The following is a 20,659-nucleotide window of genomic DNA, read 5'->3' on the forward strand; positions in this document are numbered from 1 at the left end:
AAGGGGAGGACCATCCTCCTCAGTAAACTTCAAAAAAATAAAAACAGTCAAATATATAAAAAGTTATCCTTTTTAGATAAAACTATACTAAATATATTCACGTCACCAAATAATTGATTAAAACACACTGTTTTGCAATAAAGGTCTACAGTAGCCTCAGCAGCACTCTGAGGGTAGCACCATGGTGTAGCCGGAGAAAAGCTAGCTTCCATCCTCCTCTGGATACATTGACTTCAATACAACACCAAAGAGACTCATGGTTCTCACCCCCTTCCATAAACTTGCACAGTAATTACTTCCGGAGGATGTCCTCCAACCTATCAAAGCTCATGCACTATGAAATTACATGTTGTCCAACCAATCAAAGGATCAGAGAATTAACCTAGGACTGAAAGCTTACGCTACAGCTAGCTAGCACTGCAGTGCATAAAATGTGGTGAGTAGTTTTTATTTTATTTTACCATTATTTTACCAGGTAAGTTGACTGAGAACACATTCTCATTTGCAGCAACGACCTGGGGAATAGTTACAGGGGAGAGGAGGGGGATGAATGAGCCAATTATAAACTGGGGATTATTAGGTGACCATGATGGTTTGAGGGCCAGATTGGGAATTTAGCCAGGACACCGGGGTTAACACCCCTACTCTTACGATAAGTGCCATGGGATCTTTAATGACCTCAGAGAGTCAGGACACCCGTTTAACGTCCCATCCGAAAGACGGCACCCTACACAGGGCAGTGTCCCCAATCACTGCCCTGGGGCATTGGGATATTTTTTAGACCAGAGGAAAGAGTGCCTCCTACTGGCCCTCCAACACCACTTCCAGCAGCATCTGGTCTCCCATCCAGGGACTGACCAGGACCGACCCTGCTTAGCTTCAGAAGCAAGCCAACAGTGGTATGCAGGGTGGTATGCTGCTGGCTAGTTGACTAAAAGAGAGAGAAAAACAACAGTTGAACAGATTTTAACAAATCAATTTCTTCAAAAATGAAGGAGAAGCAAGAGAGAGATAGAGCTTTGTAATTTTTTTCTCTTTCATGTTCACTTACTTAGCTAGCAAATCCAGCTAGCTAGTTTAGCCAACTCAAACACCTGGATCAAACAGATGGATGCTATGTTAGCTAGCTGGCTATGACTATCCAACATAACTCTGGAACTCTTCCAAGTCAAGGGAAGCTTTTGGTTTTACAAATGTATTGCCACTGGGGACCGCCAGTGTAACTGCTAAACTGCTTACTGACTGTACACTGTAACATTACTTCATGATTGTAGCGGGTTTACTAACGTGATAGTTCTGTTAGCTATGTTGACTATTACGTTACTTTATAAAATATGGTGACAACGATGTAGGCTGTGTGCAGCGGTTATTATATGATTTGGCTTGGAAAGGTTTTTTCGCCTGGTCACATTCAGCTGATGTATTTTGTATTGAAGTCCACAAGCGAAGGGAAAAGGTGAGAGGAGGATAGCGCATAGAGGCGAGAAGGAATACAACGTGGCTGCTATGAAAGTGAACCGTGTTTACGTGTGATCAGGGGAGTATTCATTCCGCCGATTCTGTTGAAAAACGTTTATTAAACGGAACAAAATGGGGATAAACATACCTGAATTTGTCCAATATAAATGCTCGTTTGCAACTGTTGGACTAATGACTACACCCTATATTAGCTAGATGCAGGCAGAGGGTGCACATTCAAGTATTGAATGTGTCACTGTCTGTCCAAGTGTCACTGTCTGAAAAAAATCTTGACCTGTGTGCACCTACATTATAAACTTTAATTTATAGGCTAGGTTGTAGCAACCTCATGATGGGTATAGGGAAAATTTGAGTATCATGTAGTAGCCTAAACCTATCGATGTTAAATTGAACTGGGTGAATGGAATATGAATGACAGTCATCCAATATGCTGTCATAGAAATAAGGCCATGTTCATTAAAAAAAATGTCCTCCTTCATCTTAAATGTCAGCGACCGCCACTCGTTGAAGTTAAGTTCAATTTAGGTTCTGAATGAAAGTTGAAAACATTTATTTTTCGTACCTTGAAATCAGGTTAATTTTCGGTTCTGAATGAAAGTTGAAAAGACGTAATTGTTTGGGCCAAATCAAGGCTGGTCCAAGCCAGACAAAATCGTTTTAATTTTTAAATGTAATTTTAATCTCTTTTTTAAAACCCCGTTTTCTCCCCAATTTCGTGGTATCCAATTGGTGGTTACAGTCTTGTCTCATTGCTGCAACTCCCGTACGGACTTGGGAGAGGTGAAGGTCGAGAGCCGTGCGTCCTCCGAAACACAAACGAACCAAGCACTGCTTCTTGACATAATGCCCACTTAACCCGGAAGCCAGCCGCACCAATGTGTCAGAGGAAACACTGTGCACCTGGCGACCGTGTCAGCATGCACTGCGCCCAGCCTGCCACAGGAGTCGCTAGTGCGCGATGGGGCAAGGACATCCCTGCCAGCCAAACCCTCCCCTAACCCAGACGACGGCGGGGCAATTGTGCGCCGCACCATGGGTCTCGGATCGTTGCGGCGATGCGTCGCTCCAACAGCACCCTGGAGAGGCACGCTGGGAATAGACGTGCTAAATATTTTTGTGTCCCTGCCTTTAAATTGGGCACTGCTTATCATCGTCATCAGCGCTCACCTAAAAAGCCCATATGCCACTGGTTGAAAGAAAATATTTTTGTTTTGGGTCAGAATTGTGTGAGGTTTTATGTGTTTTTGGATGTGCGCCTTCGTCAGTTTAGCTCAGAAAATCTGTCCTCGTCAATATGCCTTATGAGCGGGCCGACCCTGGGCCCATCTCTCTATCTCTGTCACAGAAACAGTGTGGTACAAAAAGCCTGGCGGACCAACAGGGAGAGAGTTCCCAGAGCCACAGTGTCAAATATGGGGGTATAGTGAATTCAGTGTTTGAGATTTAATGATTACATAAAGACTACTATATTTACATGTTGTCACATCAGCGGTTAAATGTGACCAAATACGTAATTGTTCCTTTATATTCCAAAATATTTTATTTTTGTGCACTTTGCGGTCTTGCTGAGGGTGTGTTCGTAAATTCACTTTAGAGTGACAGAGTGCGCTCAGAGTGCAGTCTGGGCATTCATAAATGCACAGCATTGCCAAGATTGTACATTCCTAAATTCAGAGCGTTTCGCACACTGGAATCTCTGGCAGAGGAGTAGGGTTGATCTGAGTGATCCAAGCACCCAAGCTAACTGTCTAAAGTAGCTACTTCCAGACACAAATAAATGAGAGAACACCTCACTGTGGCCATTTTACCAGCCCTAGCAGAGCTGGTTAGGCTATTTTGATGTTATCCAGAGCGTTGGTGACCGTAACTGTGCTGCTGGCAACAATTTAATTTAAGCTTTTTTTGCCAACGTTTACCGACACCGGCTATATTCAACGGGTGTTCAGCGTTCATAAATGCATTTTATTCTGCGCTCTGGCACACTCAGACGAGAGTTGTCTGAAATCGGAGTAGATGGCCACATTGAATTTACGAACACACCCTATAACGTTGGTGACTGTAAATGTGCTGCTAGCAGCAATTGAATTACGTTTTTTGTCGAATTTTACTGAAACCCGTCATATTCAACCGGTATTGCGCATTCGTAAATTCATAAATTACTCTGCGCTCTGCCACACTCTGACAAGCGTGCTCAGGAATAGGAGTAGATAGCCAGAGTTAATTTACGAACGCACTCCTTTGTTGTAGCGCTATCGATGACGCGCGGTGTGGTTGTCAAGGAGGGCGTAACATTATTATGGGATGGTAGGGGTGAAATGGTGCTAGGCGCGGTATTTTAAACAATCGTCTACGTTTCTGTGGGTTTTACCGAGATGTTGCTCCGCCTGTACGGAACGGCGAAGGAGTGTGTGCGTTAACACGTTTCGTGTCACCAAAGGTGTTGCACCGAGGGGAAAAACAAGCCACGTAAGAATCTATTCGCTGTGTGAAAGGGGCAAAATAATGTTAGCCAACATGCTAATGAGTTAGCTGATGGCCAGGCTTGCTAGCTAACAGCTGATTATGTCCATTTGGCCAGTTAGCAGACAGCTAGCTAGCTGCATAGGAAGATACCTTATTCTAACTAGCTAACTTAGCATAGGACTGCTGTTGTAGAAGCGATAGGAAGTTAGAAAACATGCATAGGCACATTTATAACACATTTGTTTACCATTCATTCAAATAAAGGTGACTATCAACGTTGCATAGCTGCATTTGCTGATGTTTGAGTGACGAAGTTTATTCAGACTAACTTTGTGATTTAATATTTAATGACATCAAATGCATTACAAATGCATCCCGCTAGCTTGTTTCCAGCACCCTGACAAATGGAGAGTAATTTTCTGATTTCGCTCGACCAGTTTGTTATTAGGGCTTAGCTTGCAGGGGGGTTTGCCACTGCAGTTATCCTGTCTATTCAATTTTGGCTAGCCGGAAAAATACCCTCCTGGTCTGTCTACTGTCTGCTTGGTGAAATGGCTTGAAAGCAGCTGGGGCTTTGACTGTCAAATGGTCTGATGCTCGCCTCGGGCTTAGTTCCTCTAAGGTTGCTTTTCCCCCCAAGGAAAGTCATATCCCCCTTTTATATCAAGGTTTCTGGGGTGTTGTTCTGTGACAAATGACTGTAAAAAGGGTTGTTCTAATGACATTGGATTATTTTACATTTTAATATTTTTTTCCAAAGCACAAAATAACAGTTCACCACAGTTGATTACCAATGGACAATAATGTAGATGTATTATTCGTGTCGTTATTCACTGTGTAGTTCTACACAGAGTACCATGTAAATATTTACAAGATCATATGGTTTGTAACGTTATGTGACAACCCGGAGTACTCTTTTAAAATTACTGTGTTGCACTACCCGGTAATAATCAATTGCAAACGGTACCACCATTACTTCATTGGTAAACAAGATCCATGGCATGGGCGTTCATCTCTATTGCTATATCTTCCTCTCATCTCTTTAGTTAACTGATGACGAGGTGAAAATGGCGGATCTTTCGAAATCCAACCCCGGCCTGAAAATAGAAACGTAGCTAGCTAGCTGGTCGTTTTCATAGTGCTGCTGCTGTCACCAATTGATGGTTTTGACAGGCTGCTTAGTTGCGAAAACAAGAATCAGGCCCCAAACATATATCTTATAGAAAATTAAGAAGATGAACATCGATACCCCGTAGTTTATCGACTTGTATAGTGTACCATCTGTCTTATTTGGAGTACGGCGGAGGTAGGACAAAGATTGTTATTCTCTTGGATGTCTGAAGCGGCCTAGCCAAGTTAGCTACGTTAGCTAGCTAACTAGCTATCCACACAATCGATGACATGTTAGTTAGCTAGCTAGCTAAATTCAAATTTATACCGTTCGAAATCAGGTGGACTATGTTGCAAAGTAAGCGTTTAATGTAGTATTGCGATCAAAGAGTTCGGGTCATAATGTCGTTACATAAACAAAATGTGGTATTGTTCTTGGTGGCTGACTACACTACCGCATTTAACTAAGCTATCCAACATTTCTAATGCTATTTAAACAGATAATTTATGATTTTATAATTCTGTAACGTCAGATACTCGATGTTCCATTGCCTATGTGTGTACCAACTTTTTCACATCTTATGAAATTCACCGCTGTCTTTGAAACTATTTGGTGGATTTGCTCTTGAGTCTTGCGTTATTGATAGCAGATCTATGCATCTTAATATATTTACTGATGTTACACACTACATGTTTTGGGCTGTATATGACAGTGACATCCTTCAAATCAATAGTGATGGGTTTGCACCTTCTCGTGTCGTTGCAGTAGTGTGTGTGCAACATCCACAAACATCAACACATGTTCATATGCAGAAATTGGAACAAGGTAATTCAGTTTTAGGCATCTCACTTTATTGAACTTTTTTTTTCTAGATCTAAAATACTTTTGCAATTGTTCTTGGTTGCCTATCAATTGCTTATTGGCACCAAGCAGGATCTAAAAACCTCTGGTTGGAAATGCATGTTTTGACTATATCCCAAAAGTTGCTGTAGCTATTTCTGTAGTTTTTTTTTGTACTGGTACTTTCCTTGATATGAAAGGAAAGTACCAGAAAAGGTTTTTGATGCTTCTAATAAATTATTTGGACTGACATTCTAATGTTCCCCGTTTTGTCTCCTCCAGCGACTGATTTGAGCTGAGTGTAAACTTGGAGACATGGACGTGGTGTCGCCAGAGCTGAACATCCTCCTCCCTGACGAGATAATGGACACCGAGGCCATCGTCATGGACGACGACCCCCCCGCCGAGTCCCCTGCAGCCTCTGGCCAATCACAGCCCAGCGACGATGCACCAATCCCCATGGAAACAGATGTTCTCGCTGTCCCAGAGATCGTTAGCCTGTGTTCGGATGCCCCTCCGACCCAGCGGACCCAGGCCCAGACCACCTCCATCACCACAGACTCCGCCCTCTGTAGCACCACCTGCGCCACTCAGCTCCTCCTCACCCCATCCATAGCTTCATCCTCCCCCCTTACCCTCCGACCCGCCACAGCATCCACCCTCACCTCCACCACCCTCAAAACCACTACCAGCCCGGGCGGGGTCAGTCTCACCTCGGCGGGCTTACAGAAGCTCTCATCCAACCACCAGATCATCCTCAATAAGGTGGCCTCATTCCCGGGAGCAGACACCACCAGGTCCCCAGGCACTACCACTATCACTCCAGGGGGCCAGAAGTTCATGGTGACGGCTATAGGCAAGTCAGGCCAGTCTATTGTGCTGCAGCTGCCCCACACGGGCTCCAAGCCTGGCTCAGGTCAGGGGGAGGCCAAGGCCCACCCGCAGCATTTCAAGGTGCTGACGATAGGGGGGAGGACAGACCTGAAGCCGGTCATGGTGGGGCAGGCGGTCAGTCAGGTGTCCACCCTGCAGGCCCAGCAGCTGAAGACTGTTCAGGTGAGACCTGATACATTTAATAAAATTACAAAAAAATTCTCCCTAATTTCGTGATATCCAATTGATAGTTAGTCTTGTTCCATCGCAGCAACTCCTGTACGGACTCGGGAGAGGCGACGGTTGAGAGCCGTGCGTCCTCCGAAACACGACCCTGCCAAGCCGCTCTGCTTCTTGACACAACGCTTGCTTAACCCGGAATCCAGCCGCACCAATGTGTCGGAGGAAACACCGTACACCTGACAAGTGTGCACTGCGCCCGGCCCGCCACAGGAGTCACTAGAGCGCGATGGGACAAGGACAACCCGGCCGGCCAAACCCTCCCCTAACCCGGACGACGCCTCATGGGTCTCCCGGGTCGCGGCCGGCTGTGACACAGCCTGGGATCGAACCAGGAACTGTGGTGACACAGATTGCGATGCAGTGCCTTAGACCGCTGCGCCACTCGGGAGGCCCGAGGCCTGATTTGTTTACTTGTTTGTTGACCTGTTTACTTGTTTGTTGGCTTGTTTACTTGTTTGTTGGCCTGTTTACTTGTTTGTTGACCTGTTTACTTGTTTGTTGAACTGTTAGTCTGTGCTCAGCTGTGTACACATTTTGTAGTGAGGAGATGAATTTAGCCACGGGTTACCTTTTTGGAGGTTTGCTAGTGATTTGGGAAGCTTTATGTCTAGGTCTCTTCTTCGCTGGAGTTCGTACAGTGAAGGTCAATGAATGTATTTGCCAACAGATTGCAAAGAAAACGCAGGTGTCATCAGCTGGACCAATCAAGTTCATCATCACTAAAGCTGTCAACAACAAAGGTCTGACCACCCAGACATCAGTATCTAATGTCATTACAGGTAATCACCGTCACGTGTTTGTCGCATTGACCTCTTCATAGAAAGAATGCTTGGTTTGTAATGTGCCACACGCTCAGGGATAAGCTGTGTAATCATTGAACGTACAGCCTGAGTTATAACTGTGTCATAAGCGCTTTGAGCCATAGAAATGTATGTAGACTTTGATCCCTGTTCCTGGTTCTGACCTCATCGTTGTGATTCTGTGCCCTCCCCCAACCCCACCTCCCAGGTCGAGTCCTGTCCACGAGCAGCCCAGTGACCCCCCCGCGGACCATCACTCTCTCTGAGACACTCAGCTCCAGCAGCAAGATTGCCATCTCCCCCCTCAAGTCACCTAGCAAAGTCAGACATGCTGCCACTCAATCCCTCTGACCCCACTTTGAGTGAGGGAGAGAGAGACCCATTGCGGTTTTCCTCATTTTGCATTTGGATTTCATGACTAAACCTATACTGTTTTCTTTTTGTGTAACAGTTGACAGTGGTGTCGGTGGCCTCCCAGGTACCCAACTCCCCTCAGAAGTCAGTGTCTCTGCCGCTCAACATGACCCACCTGGGACAGCAGATACTAGTACAACAGTCTACAGCCACCTCTCCAGCCAAGGTAGTCTCCAGCCATTCTACCGCATAGGTAAAACTAACCTCTCTAACAGTTTCTCTGGCCCTCTGGGACCCCAGCCTCAGGACTGCACATTTGTTTGTTCTATTCAAGCGCTGGATCACCTGATTCAACTAGCCAACTAATCACCAAAAAGTAGCCTTCTGGAACCGCTCATAGGAGCATGAGCCTAGTGTCCTGTCCATTACTCCCCCTGGACAGGACACTATCGCAGGGCCATCTCCTTAATGCTGAGTGCCAAGCGGAGACGCATTGCTTCCTATCTTAACTTTAGTATGACTCGGGCCGGGGATCGTACTCCTAACCTTCCAATCTCACGGCGGATACTCGCTAATACGGCCTATTTATTGCCATACCTCCTTACTCCGTTTGCACACACTGTATATAGGTTTTTCTGTGGTGTTATTGACTGTACTTTTTGTTTATCCTATGTGGTAACTCTTGTGTTGTTTTTTGTCGCACTGCTTTGCTTTATCTTGGCCAGGTCGCAGTTGTAAATGAGAACTTGTTCTCAACTGGCCTACCTGGTTAATTAAAGGTGAAAAAAAAGAATACTCTAACCACAAGGCCGCCAAGTTAATCACCAAGCCCTTGATAATTTGAATCAGGCATGCTACTGCTGACCCTGACCATTTCTTTTTCTCCTCTCCTCACAGCCCATGAAGCCGGTGCAGACTGTGACGGTGGGCGGCCCCCAGTTTAAGACCATCTTCCCCCTGTCCACCTCGTCCAACGTGCAGCAGATCCAGGTGCCAGGCAGCCGCTTTCACTACGTCAGGCTGGTCACTGCCACCACGGGCAGCAGCACGGGACAGGCCGGCAGCCACTGCACCAACTCATCCATGACCGGTAGGAGACAGACTCACCATCCATAGCACTTTGTAACATCTGTTGATGTAAAATTACGATTGATTGATTGATTGACCATCCACAGAGACTGGCAGGGGTTGTCTTTTAGGTCCAAACAGAGCCATAATATAGAGAAGCATTTACCATAGTGTGCTGGTATTTCATATGACCTCTCTTCCTTCCACAGCCAAGCCCATGGTGGTCAACACAGCCCAAGTCAGGATGTCTGTCCCCATCATCCCAGCACAGACCATGAAGCAGGTGAAACACACACACACACACACACACACACACACACACACACACACGTTACTTACAGATGGAATTGTTCCCTTACTCATTAATTCACTTGGCCACAATAGCTACAGACATGCACTCTCAATTAATATAGTGTAATTTAACCTTCATTACTCTCCCCCTCTCTCAGGTGGTGCCCAAGCCCCTGACGTCGTCGGGCCAGGTGCTGACAACCCAGACCCAGCAGAGGTTGATCATGCCCGCCACGCCGCTGCCCCAGATCCAGCCCAACCTCACCAACCTACCCCCGGGCACCGTGCTGGCGCCTGGCTCTGGGAACATGGGCTATGCTGTGCTGCCCGCTCATTATGTCACGCAGGTATAGGGCTGGGTTGTGTGTTGGAGGCATTTTAAATGTGTGTGTCCGTGTTCTCACGTCTCTCTCGCTCCCGTTCAGCTCCAACAGTCTGCGTATGTGACTTTGGCCAGCAGCTCTGGGTTCCCCACCCCTACAGGCATCCAGACTCAGGCCAGACTGCCTCTCAATGGGTGAGCACAGCAAAGCATCACACAGTGGAAATCTCCAACTGGATATGACCTGTGCTTTGATTGGAAAGAAGTCCTTGTCAGTAAAAATGCGGTTTGCGATCAAGCACTTTGTTTTAATGTTTGAAATTTTTATTTATTTACAGAGCTCCAAAAGTGAAATGACACTGACTATGAGGCTAAAGTGCACTGTCAGCTTTAATTTGAGGGTATTTTCAAAATTACAATGCTTTGTACATAGTCCCTTCATTTTATAGGACCAAAGTATTGGAACAAATTCACTTATGTGCATTAAAGTAGTACAAAGTTCAGTATTTGTGATCCCATATTCATAGCACGCAATGACTACATGAAGTGGGGGACTCGACAAATTTGTTGGGTGCATTTGCTGTTTATTTTGGTTGTGTTCCAGTTTTTTTTTTTTCAATAGAAATGAATGGTAAATAATGTATTGTGCCATTTTGGAGTCACTTTTATTGGAAATAAGAGTATAATGTTTCGAAACACTTCTACATGAATGTGGATGCTACCATGATTGCAGATAATCCTGAATGAATCGTGAATAATGATGATCATACCCCCAAGACATGCTAACCTCTCACCATTACAATAACGGGAGTTTGGCATATATATTATTTTTTTTTGGGGGGGGGGTGTATGATATTTGTGTGTGTAACTTTTTCGTTCTTCATTATTCAGGATTATCTGTAGTCATGTAACATCCACATTCGTGTCGAAGTGTTTAGAAACATATTCTATTCTTACTTAGAATTTAGTCATTATATCATTTCAAATCCGAAGTGCAGGAGTACAGAGGCAAAACAACAACAAATGTTTCACTACTTGTGGAGCTCACTGTATTTCATGTTTTGTTGTCACATACGCTGGATAGGTGCAGTAAAATGTTGTTTTACAGGGTCGGCCACAGTAGTACGGCGCCCCTGGAGCAAATCGGGCTTAAGAGCCTTGCTCAAAGGCACATCGACAGGTTTTTATGACAAGGTTGTTATAAAGTCAATGCGCTGACTAATCAATGCGCGTATTCCTTCCTCCCACAGTTTATCAACATCAGACGCTGCCTCCAGACCACGGAAGCCCTGCAACTGCAACAAGTCTCAGTGTCTCAAACTGTATGTACTATAACTTACAGGGAGCTCCAACACACTCTGTTCATGTGTAACAGAATTCCTGCTTTAAAAAAAGAAAAGTCCTGTATTTAGAGTGTAGATGTCATGGAGATGGGCATAACCTCTGAATGTGGTCTTGCTCTCTCTGCAGGTACTGTGACTGCTTTGCCAACGGGGAGTTCTGTCAGAGCTGTAACTGTACCAACTGCTTCAACAACCTGGAACACGAGACCGAGCGAGCTAAAGCCATCAAGGTGAGGAACGGGCCGCCACCACAAGACAAGTCAGATTTGACTCGACTCTGTCACCTTATCTCTCTTGGTTTTTGTGTGGAGAAAAGCTTTGCGTGGCTAATGTACTCCTTGATTAGTGTTATCACTTGGTCTTGTGTTAAAAGGAACCATCGGTTGTATCTGACTACTTGTGTAAAGAGTTGTTTTAAAAGGGTTGTATTATTTCCCCCAGGCGTGTCTGGACCGTAACCCGGAGGCATTCAAGCCGAAGATCGGTAAAGGTAAAGAGGGCGAGTCGGACCGCAGACACAGCAAAGGCTGCAACTGTAAACGCTCAGGATGCCTGAAGAACTACTGCGAGTGTTATGAGGTGGGCCTCCATCTCTCTCTCTCACCAACACGCCTGTCCTTCTACGGGTGGACGTTAAAGTTGTATTCTATACTGTTCTATTCCATCTTACTTTCACTTGTCCAATCTTTTGATATCACTGTAGGAAATAATGTGAAGACTAGTACTGTGGCGGTCATGACATTTTGTCAGCCTTTAACTGTCATGCAAATAACTGCCGGTCTCACAGTAAATTGACTGTTAATTAACATAAACGCACTTAGCATCTCCGGGCTTTCACGCATAGCCTACAAGTCACTGATGCAGACCTTTTTAGAACATATACATTTTAAGAAGTTGTAATGTTTTTTTTGGGGGGGGGGGTCGCATTGAAAGGCATGCGCTCTGCTCTGTTTCTTGCGCAAGCTGCACACACTTCCTCAGTCTCTCATTTACAATTTGACAAGCACTTGATAATATTCTCACCCATCAGACTATTCTTAATTGAATCTATTCTTTCTTTCTTTCTTTCTTTTAGAATTGCCCACAAAAAAAAACATAATCCGTAACCTGCAAATGGAGGTTACGTTTTTAATATACCAGGTGGTTGTAAAGCAGATTTATGTGCTTAACTTTAAGAATTGAGCCATAAATATAGCAGCACGAGAAAGCTGGGATCCTCTTTTAAATAGCGGCCAGTCAAAACTCTGTTTTCACACACGATTGCGCAATGGCTGCTTATAAGATCACATGTTTCATTAGGCTATGGGCTCTCCAACCCTGTTTCAGAGGTCCTGCGCAGCAGGTGATCCTATTCCGCTCAAACTCTGAATGCCAGGGCTCTCATGAAGTGTTTGGTTTGATTTTCGATGGCATTTGCATTGATGTCAGAGTGATTTGATTTTTTATTTAACCTTTTATTGAACTAGGCAAGTCAGTTTAAGAACAAATTCTCATTTACAATGACAGCCTACCCCGGCCAAACCTGGACGATGCTGTGCCAATTGTGCGCCGCCCTATGGGACTCCCAATCACGGCTGGATATGATACAGCCTGGATAATGGAGTGCTGAGTACCAGACCATTAGCGACTGGCCGTGAGCAAGTTTGGTAGGCTACTAATGACCATCAGCGGCATCAGTGCGTCTTGGAGTTGCCTGGTTATCGTGACTCAACGGTCACATGGAATTTGACTGCGGTCACGACTCGTGACTGGCGATAACACGGTCACTGTAACAGCCCGAGTGAAGACCTTACTTGTCGGTGTGGGCGCATGGCTTTTGTTCCAGCCAAGCAGTAAAACCAAGCCGTAACACACCTAATTCAGCTCATCGTTTTCGGGGGTAAGATTCCCCACCCCTGGTTGACCTCATGGAGACGCAGCCTTACTGTTTCTTCTTCTCTCTCTGCCAGGCCAAGATCATGTGCTCGTCTACCTGTAAGTGTGTGGGCTGTAAGAACTTTGAGGAGAGCCCTGAGAGGAAGACTCTGATGCACCTGGCCGACGCAGCTGAGGTCAGAGTTCAACAGCAGACGGCAGCCAAGACCAAGCTGTCGTCGCAGATCTCGGACCTGTTCACAAGGACCACCCCGGCCATCACCAGCGGAGGGGGGAGGTAAAGACTGACTCTGGACTCACTCTCTCCAGCCTCACCTTCCTAGATTCACCCTCTCGCTTCTCACTTGGGTTGCAAAGGAAGGGTATTTTACTGGAAACTTCCTAAGTTTACCAGTAAACTACCAGATTTTTGTTATCTTTCAAGGATTTTATGTAATCTATCGAAAAACATCTAGTGGCCCTTTTTGGTACTTCAGACTATCATAGTCTGTAATAGTCTCCGGCCCTCTGTGTAGTTTTATCACATGTAAAATATATGAAATAAGATAATTACGTACAGTACCAGTCAGAAGTTTGGACACATCTACTCATTCCATGTCTTTTTCCTTTGTTTTTACTATTTTCTACATTGTATAATAATAGTGAAGACATCAGAACTATGAAATAACACACATGGAATCATGTAGTAACCAAAAAAGTGTTAAACAAATCAAAATATATTTTATATTTGAGATTCTTCAAATTAGCCACCTTTTGCCTTGACAGCTTTGCACACTATTGGCATTCTCTCAACCAGCTTCATGAGGTAGTCACCTGGATTGCATTTCAATTTAACAGGTGTGTCTTGTTAATGTTTATTTGTGGAATTTCTTTCCTCCTAAATGGCTCAAGTGCAATCAGTTGTGTTGTGACAAGTTAGGGGTGGTATACAGAAAATAGCCCTATTTGGTCAAATACGAAGTCCATATTATGGCAAGAACAGCTCAATTAAGCAAAGAGAAACAACAGTCCATCATTGCTTTAAGACATGAAGCTTAGTCAATCCGGAAAATGTCAAGAACTTTGAACGTTTCTTCAAGCGCAGTTGTAAAAACCATCAAGTGCTATGATGAAATTGGCTCTCATGAGGACCGCCACAAGAAAGGAAGACCCAGAGTTACCTCTGCTGATAAGTTCATTAAATGACCAGCCTCAGAAATTGCAGCCCAAATAAATGCTTCACAGAGTTCAAGTAACAGACACATCTCAAAATCAACTGTTCAGAGGAGACTGCGTGTATCAGGCCTTCGTGGTCGAATTGCTGCAAAGAAACCACTACTAAAGGACACCAATAAGAAGAGACTTGCTTGGGCCAAGAAACACGAGCAATGGACATTAGACCGGTGGAAATCTGTCCTTTGGTCTGATGAGTCCAAATTTGAGATTTTTGCTTCCAACCTCCGTGTCTTTGTGAGATGCCGAGTAGGTGAACGCATGATCTCCGCATGTGTGGTTCCCACCGTGAAGCATAGAGGAGGAGGTGTGACGGTGCTTTGCTGGTGACACTGTCAGTGATTTATTTAGAATTCAAGGCACACTTAACCAGCATGGCTACCACAGCGTTCAGCGATATGCCATCCCATCTGGTTTGTGCTTAGTGGTACTATCATTTGTTTTTCAACAGGACAATGACCTAAAACACACCTCTAGACTGTGTAAGGGCTATTTGACCAAGAAGGAGAGTGATGGAGTGCTGCATCAGATGACTTGGCCTCCACAATCACCCAACTTCAACCCAATTGAGATTGTTTGGGAGGAGTTGGACCACAGAGTGAAGAAAAAGCAGCCAGCAAGTGCTCAGCGTATGTGGGATCTCCTTCAAGACTGTTGGAAAAGCATTCCAGGTGAAGCTGGTTGAGAGAATTCCAAAAGTGTACAAAGCTGTCATCAAGGCAAATGGTGGCTACTTTGAAGGATCTCAAATATGAAATATCTTTTGAAATGTTTAACACATTTTTGGTCACTCCATGATTCCATATGTGTTATTTCATAGTTTTGATGCCTTCACTATTATTCTACAATGTATAAAATAGTAAAAATAAAGAAAAACCCTTGAAAGGAGTAGGTGTGTCCAAACTTTTGACTGGTACTATGTGTGTGTGTGTGTGAAAATAATACTATATATGAATACTTTTTTGGGTTATTCCTGTATAAATTACCAAAGTTATTGCTATAGATTTTCTTTTAATTTGCCAAATTACTGACGATTCTGGTAACTTTGGTAAATTACTGTTAGCTTTGCAACCTCTCACCCCCTCTCCTCTAGATGTATTCTGTGTAGACTCAACCCCTCTCGCCTCCCCCTCTTCAGCCTATCCTGCTTTGTACTCCCACTCTATGCTGTGTATCTTGTGGTAGAACAGTGGCTGATCTCATCCTCTCTCCACCAGGATGCCCTTTACGTTTGTGACGAAGGAGGTGGCAGAGGCCACGTGTGAGTGTCTGCTGGAGCAGGCTGAGCAGGCAGAGCTGATCCAGCAGCCCCAGGCCACCGCAGAGAGGATGATCCTGGAGGAGTTTGGACGCTGCCTCATGAGGATCATCAGCTCAGCGGGCAAGACGGACTGTCCCTCCAACTGCTAGGCCAGGTCCATGGGTTCGCTGTCTGTATGTCTCTCACCCAGCCCAGTGAAAACTAGTGCTGGGAGACTAGAAGGGAATAGTGGCCTCCTCTCTCCCCCAGCTTGAGAGCTAAACATTAGGACTGGTGAGTGGTAGTGGTCCTTGGTTTCTCTGCCTCCCGGGCTGGCTAGCTAGCCGCCCAGTCTCAGAGATGAGCAGTGGGTCTGGGAGATGAGGAGAGTCGACCCTGGGCGCCGTCTCTCTCGCCCACCCTCTGGGCAAAGCATTGGGAAAGGAGTGGACTGTCTGTCTGCGCCACTTACTGCTAGCCATGCCCATGTGCTTTCTCTCCCATCCCCATAGTGCTAGCATTGGATAGGGTGGAGAGTGGTGCACAGTCCCGTCAATTGTTAGCTAGCTAGACCCAGCCAGCACCAGGAGGCAAGGACAGTACTGAGCACTGCTTACCTTTTACCCACCCTCATAGATCTAGTGTTGGGAGGACATGAATTTCTCTGGAGCTGGTGCTTCTCCTTCACAGTTAGTGGGAATAGCCTTTGCATAGCCTTGGCTGAAGGAAGGGGCTGTCCCCATGCCCCCAGCCTCCGTGAAAAAGTAAGGATTGTGGGAGAGACTCGCCAGAGAAAGAGGTGCAAGGGGGAACAAACAAATGTTTTTGTGTTTTGTGAAGGGGAGTTGTTTTAGATAATAGGATTTTTAACATTTTTATCTTTTTTTATCACATTTATTTTCTCCATCTTATTATGGCTCTGTTTGCATATGTCCCTCTTTTTCACCCTCTCCCTCTGTTTTAATCATTTCTGAGGGTTCTGGATGCAGACGAGGAAAGAAGGGTCACATTCTGACTGCCTTCTACAGGTAGTAGCCCAGGTTCTAATCATGATGGCCATCTCTCTACAGTAACTACAGTAACTGGCTCTACAGTAACTAGCAAGATATGCTCATGTTACCCACTATTTATTTTCTTCAACCTCTGTTTCAGCTTGTGCTCAGAGCTTCGCAAAATATCTAGGAACAACTAACAAATTCCCACTTTGACTTTTATCACAGATTAGGATTCCATTTGCCATTTTTTTAAACAACTAAATAGTATGTATTTTGGTATGGGGGGTTTGTTCAATTGGGAGGGGGGGTACTGTTTCTGACACATTCAGGTAGAGTAAGGTTTCACAATATCAAATCCAAGTTATTTGCGCTACTAAAGTGCTTATGGTACTCTAAATTCATTGTCAGGATATGAAAGTTGTCCACTTTATTAGGGAAATATTAATACTGGATGCTAGGTGCCCCTATTATTATTATTTTTTACTACTTTGTGAATATCAATTTGCCTCTTTCCAAACGCATGGAGAACAGCACACACATACACGTTGGATAACCGTCAAGAACCAGTGGTAGATTGTTCGATTGGATAATTAATCTAGTCATAGTATCACTATGTCCGAAGCACTGCAACTATTTTAGCTTTGCAGAGTGCCTTTATGCTACAGTAAGCTGTTGCTTGGTAGCTTTGTGCTTTACTAAGTCATCACGGATTACCAGGCAACACATGATTTGTCCTCTTGTGTGTCGCACTGTAATGCTACTCATCAAGTGTGTGTGTTCAACAGCATTTGGGTAGTGTTTTGAATAAAGAAAGTGATGTTTTTAAGACCCTTTTGGGTCAGTTATTTCCCTACTCACAAAGCCAATCCCTTTCTATATGTGTTGAGTGTATTGGGACCGTGTGTTTTAAAAAATACTGTTATTAGTTATTGTAGCCTTATTTCCCCCCCAGGATACCTTTGCCTTACGTTCTCCACTCTGCTCAGGGCATTGAAGGACTTTTACTACGTTGTCTGTCTATTGTTCTTTCCTGCAATGTTATTGAAGACACACGTTTAAAAAAAGAAGAAGAAAAAACCTCCAAGCAGGCGTTTGACAAATGACCCTTGTCCAAACAGGACCTTTGTGTGTGTCATGTTTTTCACCATAAGAGATTGAGTAAGACCATGTTATACACCATCACACATGCTTTTCAAAGTTGTAATCATCCCTATGCACTGAAAACGTTGTTTATTGCATGGGTGACCTTGCTGGATGCTGAAGTATTACAAAATTGCTGTACAGCAGCATCAACAATTGGTCTGTGTGTTTGAGTGACATGATGCATCCCAAATAGCTTTATTCATATGAGAAAATGAACATTTCTCATGCCTGTTCAGGAGGTTGCAATGTTACAGAACGTTCAGATAGAAATGGATCGTGTAGAAAAACGATACAATGGTATTTTAGGTAGAGGATTGGAATTGTATGTTCTGTTTTGCATGTCTATCTGCAACGTTTGTCTCACCTCATTGAATACACCTCTAGTATCCGTTGTCATCCCACAAAGTGGGACATTTTCAAAGGGCTTCCAATAGAGGAGCACAACCAGAACCCTGTGATGGTGCTAAACTCACTACGTCAATCTGATGGTGAAAATTAGGGAATAATTTGTTTTAGATTGTCTTCTCACGAAGTGAGACATTTAACAGAATTAATCAATCAATAGCAATCAAGCTAAACTGCTAAATTGTGCTCTGTTGGAGAACAGAAAAGTTTCTAACAAATCTAGATATTTCAGGAGAAACTTAACCTAACCCATGAAACTTGGTAGTAATAAATGTACACTAAACAAAACAATGGACCTTAAAATGTTTGCAATAACAGGCTTTTTTTTTACTGAGGGAGTCTGTACTGAACTGTGTAAATCTGCACCTCCATGTTTCAAAGACCATGTGCAATGGATCTGTAGTACTCCTCTGTATTCCGGTTGGTTGATTGTATATGTTACGTGACCATTACCTGTATTACTTTCTAGGTGAAATCAAGTTCTTAAAAAAAAAAAAGTTTTTTTTGTTTTTGTCACCGTTCTTGTAAACATCTTTCTGTCAAGAATTATTTATCTCACGTTATCCTCATGATTATAACACAGTATCACACAGAATTAAAGTACTTTTTTATTTTCAGATTTAAAGATTTATATTCAGTAAAGCGTATGTAAGATGTTGACTGTAATGTAAGCGGAGTACGAAGCAAATTAAATTTATACATTTAAGTATGAATTTCTTTCTCAATTGGTACACTAAATTGCATTAATATTTTACAAACAAATGCATAAGCCTGTTGGATATTGTGTCAGATCTCTGATATAACACTATTATTTTCAGATTTCAGATTTTTTTTTTTTTTTACAGTGAAATGAGGTTGATTTGCAAGCGATTTAAACCTATACATTAACACTTCCTATACATTAACACTTGTAATTGTAACGCTATTATAGATGTCCATATTTGATATATTTATTTTATAAGTTGTCAGCAGACATCTTATTGAAGTCCTGCCTTTCTCTTGTATTTCCCACACTGCTTTGCGGTGTACATAAAAGGCGTGCGCAAATTACCACCACGAGGTCTGGTCATTTCACTTTGGTTAATAGTACAGCGTAAATCTAGCAAGTCGTGTGACATCGATGCAAAAAAAAATGATTATATTGAAGAATGTTTTGATAAAGAAACGACTTCGTCATTTGTTGCCGAGATGATGACTGGATATTTGATGCAGATCTTGCAGTAAGTTGTCTTCAGTCCTCTAATAGCATACCTAGCTACTGCTAACATATGCCGATAGTTATTAGCTTGCTATCTTTAGCCAGTGTTAACTATTGGCTATCAATATCAGAGATTATTATCCCTTGTCCGATGATTTAAATCTTTGCTGTTCACATCATGAACCTCTGTGATTACATATTTTTTTACAACTATGAGGACTCGTAACTAGCTTAAAATTGTGTAAGTCTAGTCTGTGCACGTGGTCTGTAGCTTGACTCAATGTTGTAACAATGTATCAATTTGTTGCCTTTTCTAGTGTCTTTCGGATGCAATGTTGCAGGATGGATGACAAACTGATACAGGACACATGGTAAGATGTCAAACTATAATTCTGAACAGTAATTTTAAATTGCTTGAGGAATTCATGGAGTCCAACTGAGACCATTTCCTTGTCCTATGATTCAAATCTGTATCTGCTGTTCACATCATGAACCAAAGTGATTATTATTACATTAATATGAGGACGTGCATTAGCCTATAATTGGTATTATTTTGACTAGCTTTGATTGTACTGTATTTTAAGCTTACATTTTGGTGCTGATCCAACAGAATACTGTGGGGTGGTGGAAAGGATGTGACTTGGACCAGGAGTTCAGTATTTTTCCCTGGTGCAACATGGAGGCCTGCATGGGTCATAGCAACCATGGAGAGGCTCTTGATTTCTTCAGTGCTGTGCAACAGCTCACTCTGTGGGTATTGGCTGACAACCGTGGTATATCAGAAGGTATACCAAAACGTTTTTATTTTTACTGCTCTAATTACATTGGTAACCAGTTTATAATAGCAATAAGGCACCTCGTGGGTTTGTGAGATATGGCCAATATACCAGCGACGGCTGTATCCAAGCACATGGTATAAGTATATTGGCCATACACCACACCCCCTTGTGCCTTATTGCATAAGTATGATGCAGGCAATCCTATAGGGTAGATTTTAATATGGATATGCGTGCAGGCTGTTTTAATGATTACTACCAATCTGACCTAGTCTTCCAAGCCTGGGGGAGATTTTTTTTATTATTGACCTTGAATGAGGGTAGTGTCTTCAATGTTTCAGTTATATGGCCAGGTTGTGTAATTGTTATTTAGTATGCAGGCATGTTTTAAAATGGCTGTCAAAGGACATATCACTATTCACACTAACCATGAGTTTCTGTTTCCCCCCAGGCTTCAGCAAGAAGAGTGCCCTAGAAGGTCTCATGTTTTCCATGGTGAAATTGACTACAAAGATGGCACCTTGTGAAATTGCAGCACAAATTGATATAAGCATTTACTATCCCATGTCCAATTCCAATAAATGTTTTGTGGAAATACCCTATGTTAATTTGAATGCCTGATCATTTC

The 20,659-nt window shown here is 43.5% G+C and overlaps 1 protein-coding gene across 4 annotated transcripts; it reads left to right on the plus strand.

The window, feature by feature from the left end:
- The first annotated feature begins 3,597 nt into the window (after window positions 1–3,597).
- Window positions 3,598–20,633, plus strand: LOC111961338 (protein lin-54 homolog). Of its 4 annotated transcripts, none has more exons than XM_023983519.2 (18): window positions 5,005–5,248; window positions 5,819–5,878; window positions 6,176–6,949; window positions 7,677–7,788; window positions 8,018–8,130; window positions 8,261–8,389; window positions 9,061–9,253; window positions 9,441–9,514; window positions 9,681–9,869; window positions 9,948–10,039; window positions 11,095–11,166; window positions 11,315–11,417; window positions 11,629–11,766; window positions 13,137–13,339; window positions 15,492–19,277; window positions 19,573–19,626; window positions 19,866–20,040; window positions 20,483–20,633. In XM_023983519.2, exons 3-15 carry the CDS (start codon window positions 6,209–6,211, stop codon window positions 15,682–15,684), a joined length of 2,352 nt encoding a protein of 783 aa, XP_023839287.1. In that variant the 5' UTR covers window positions 5,005–5,248; window positions 5,819–5,878; window positions 6,176–6,208; the 3' UTR covers window positions 15,685–19,277; window positions 19,573–19,626; window positions 19,866–20,040; window positions 20,483–20,633. The 4 variants fall into 4 exon arrangements, with proteins under 4 accessions (XP_023839286.1, XP_023839287.1, XP_023839290.1 ...); XM_023983521.2 differs by lacking the exon at window positions 5,005–5,248 and adding an exon at window positions 5,262–5,410; XM_023983518.2 differs by lacking the exons at window positions 5,005–5,248; window positions 5,819–5,878 and adding an exon at window positions 3,598–3,945.
- Window positions 20,634–20,659: the final 26 nt, after the last annotated feature.

This window comes from Salvelinus sp. IW2-2015, linkage group LG4q.1:29 (assembly GCF_002910315.2).
Source record: "Salvelinus sp. IW2-2015 linkage group LG4q.1:29, ASM291031v2, whole genome shotgun sequence".
Lineage (NCBI taxonomy): Eukaryota > Metazoa > Chordata > Actinopteri > Salmoniformes > Salmonidae > Salvelinus > Salvelinus sp. IW2-2015.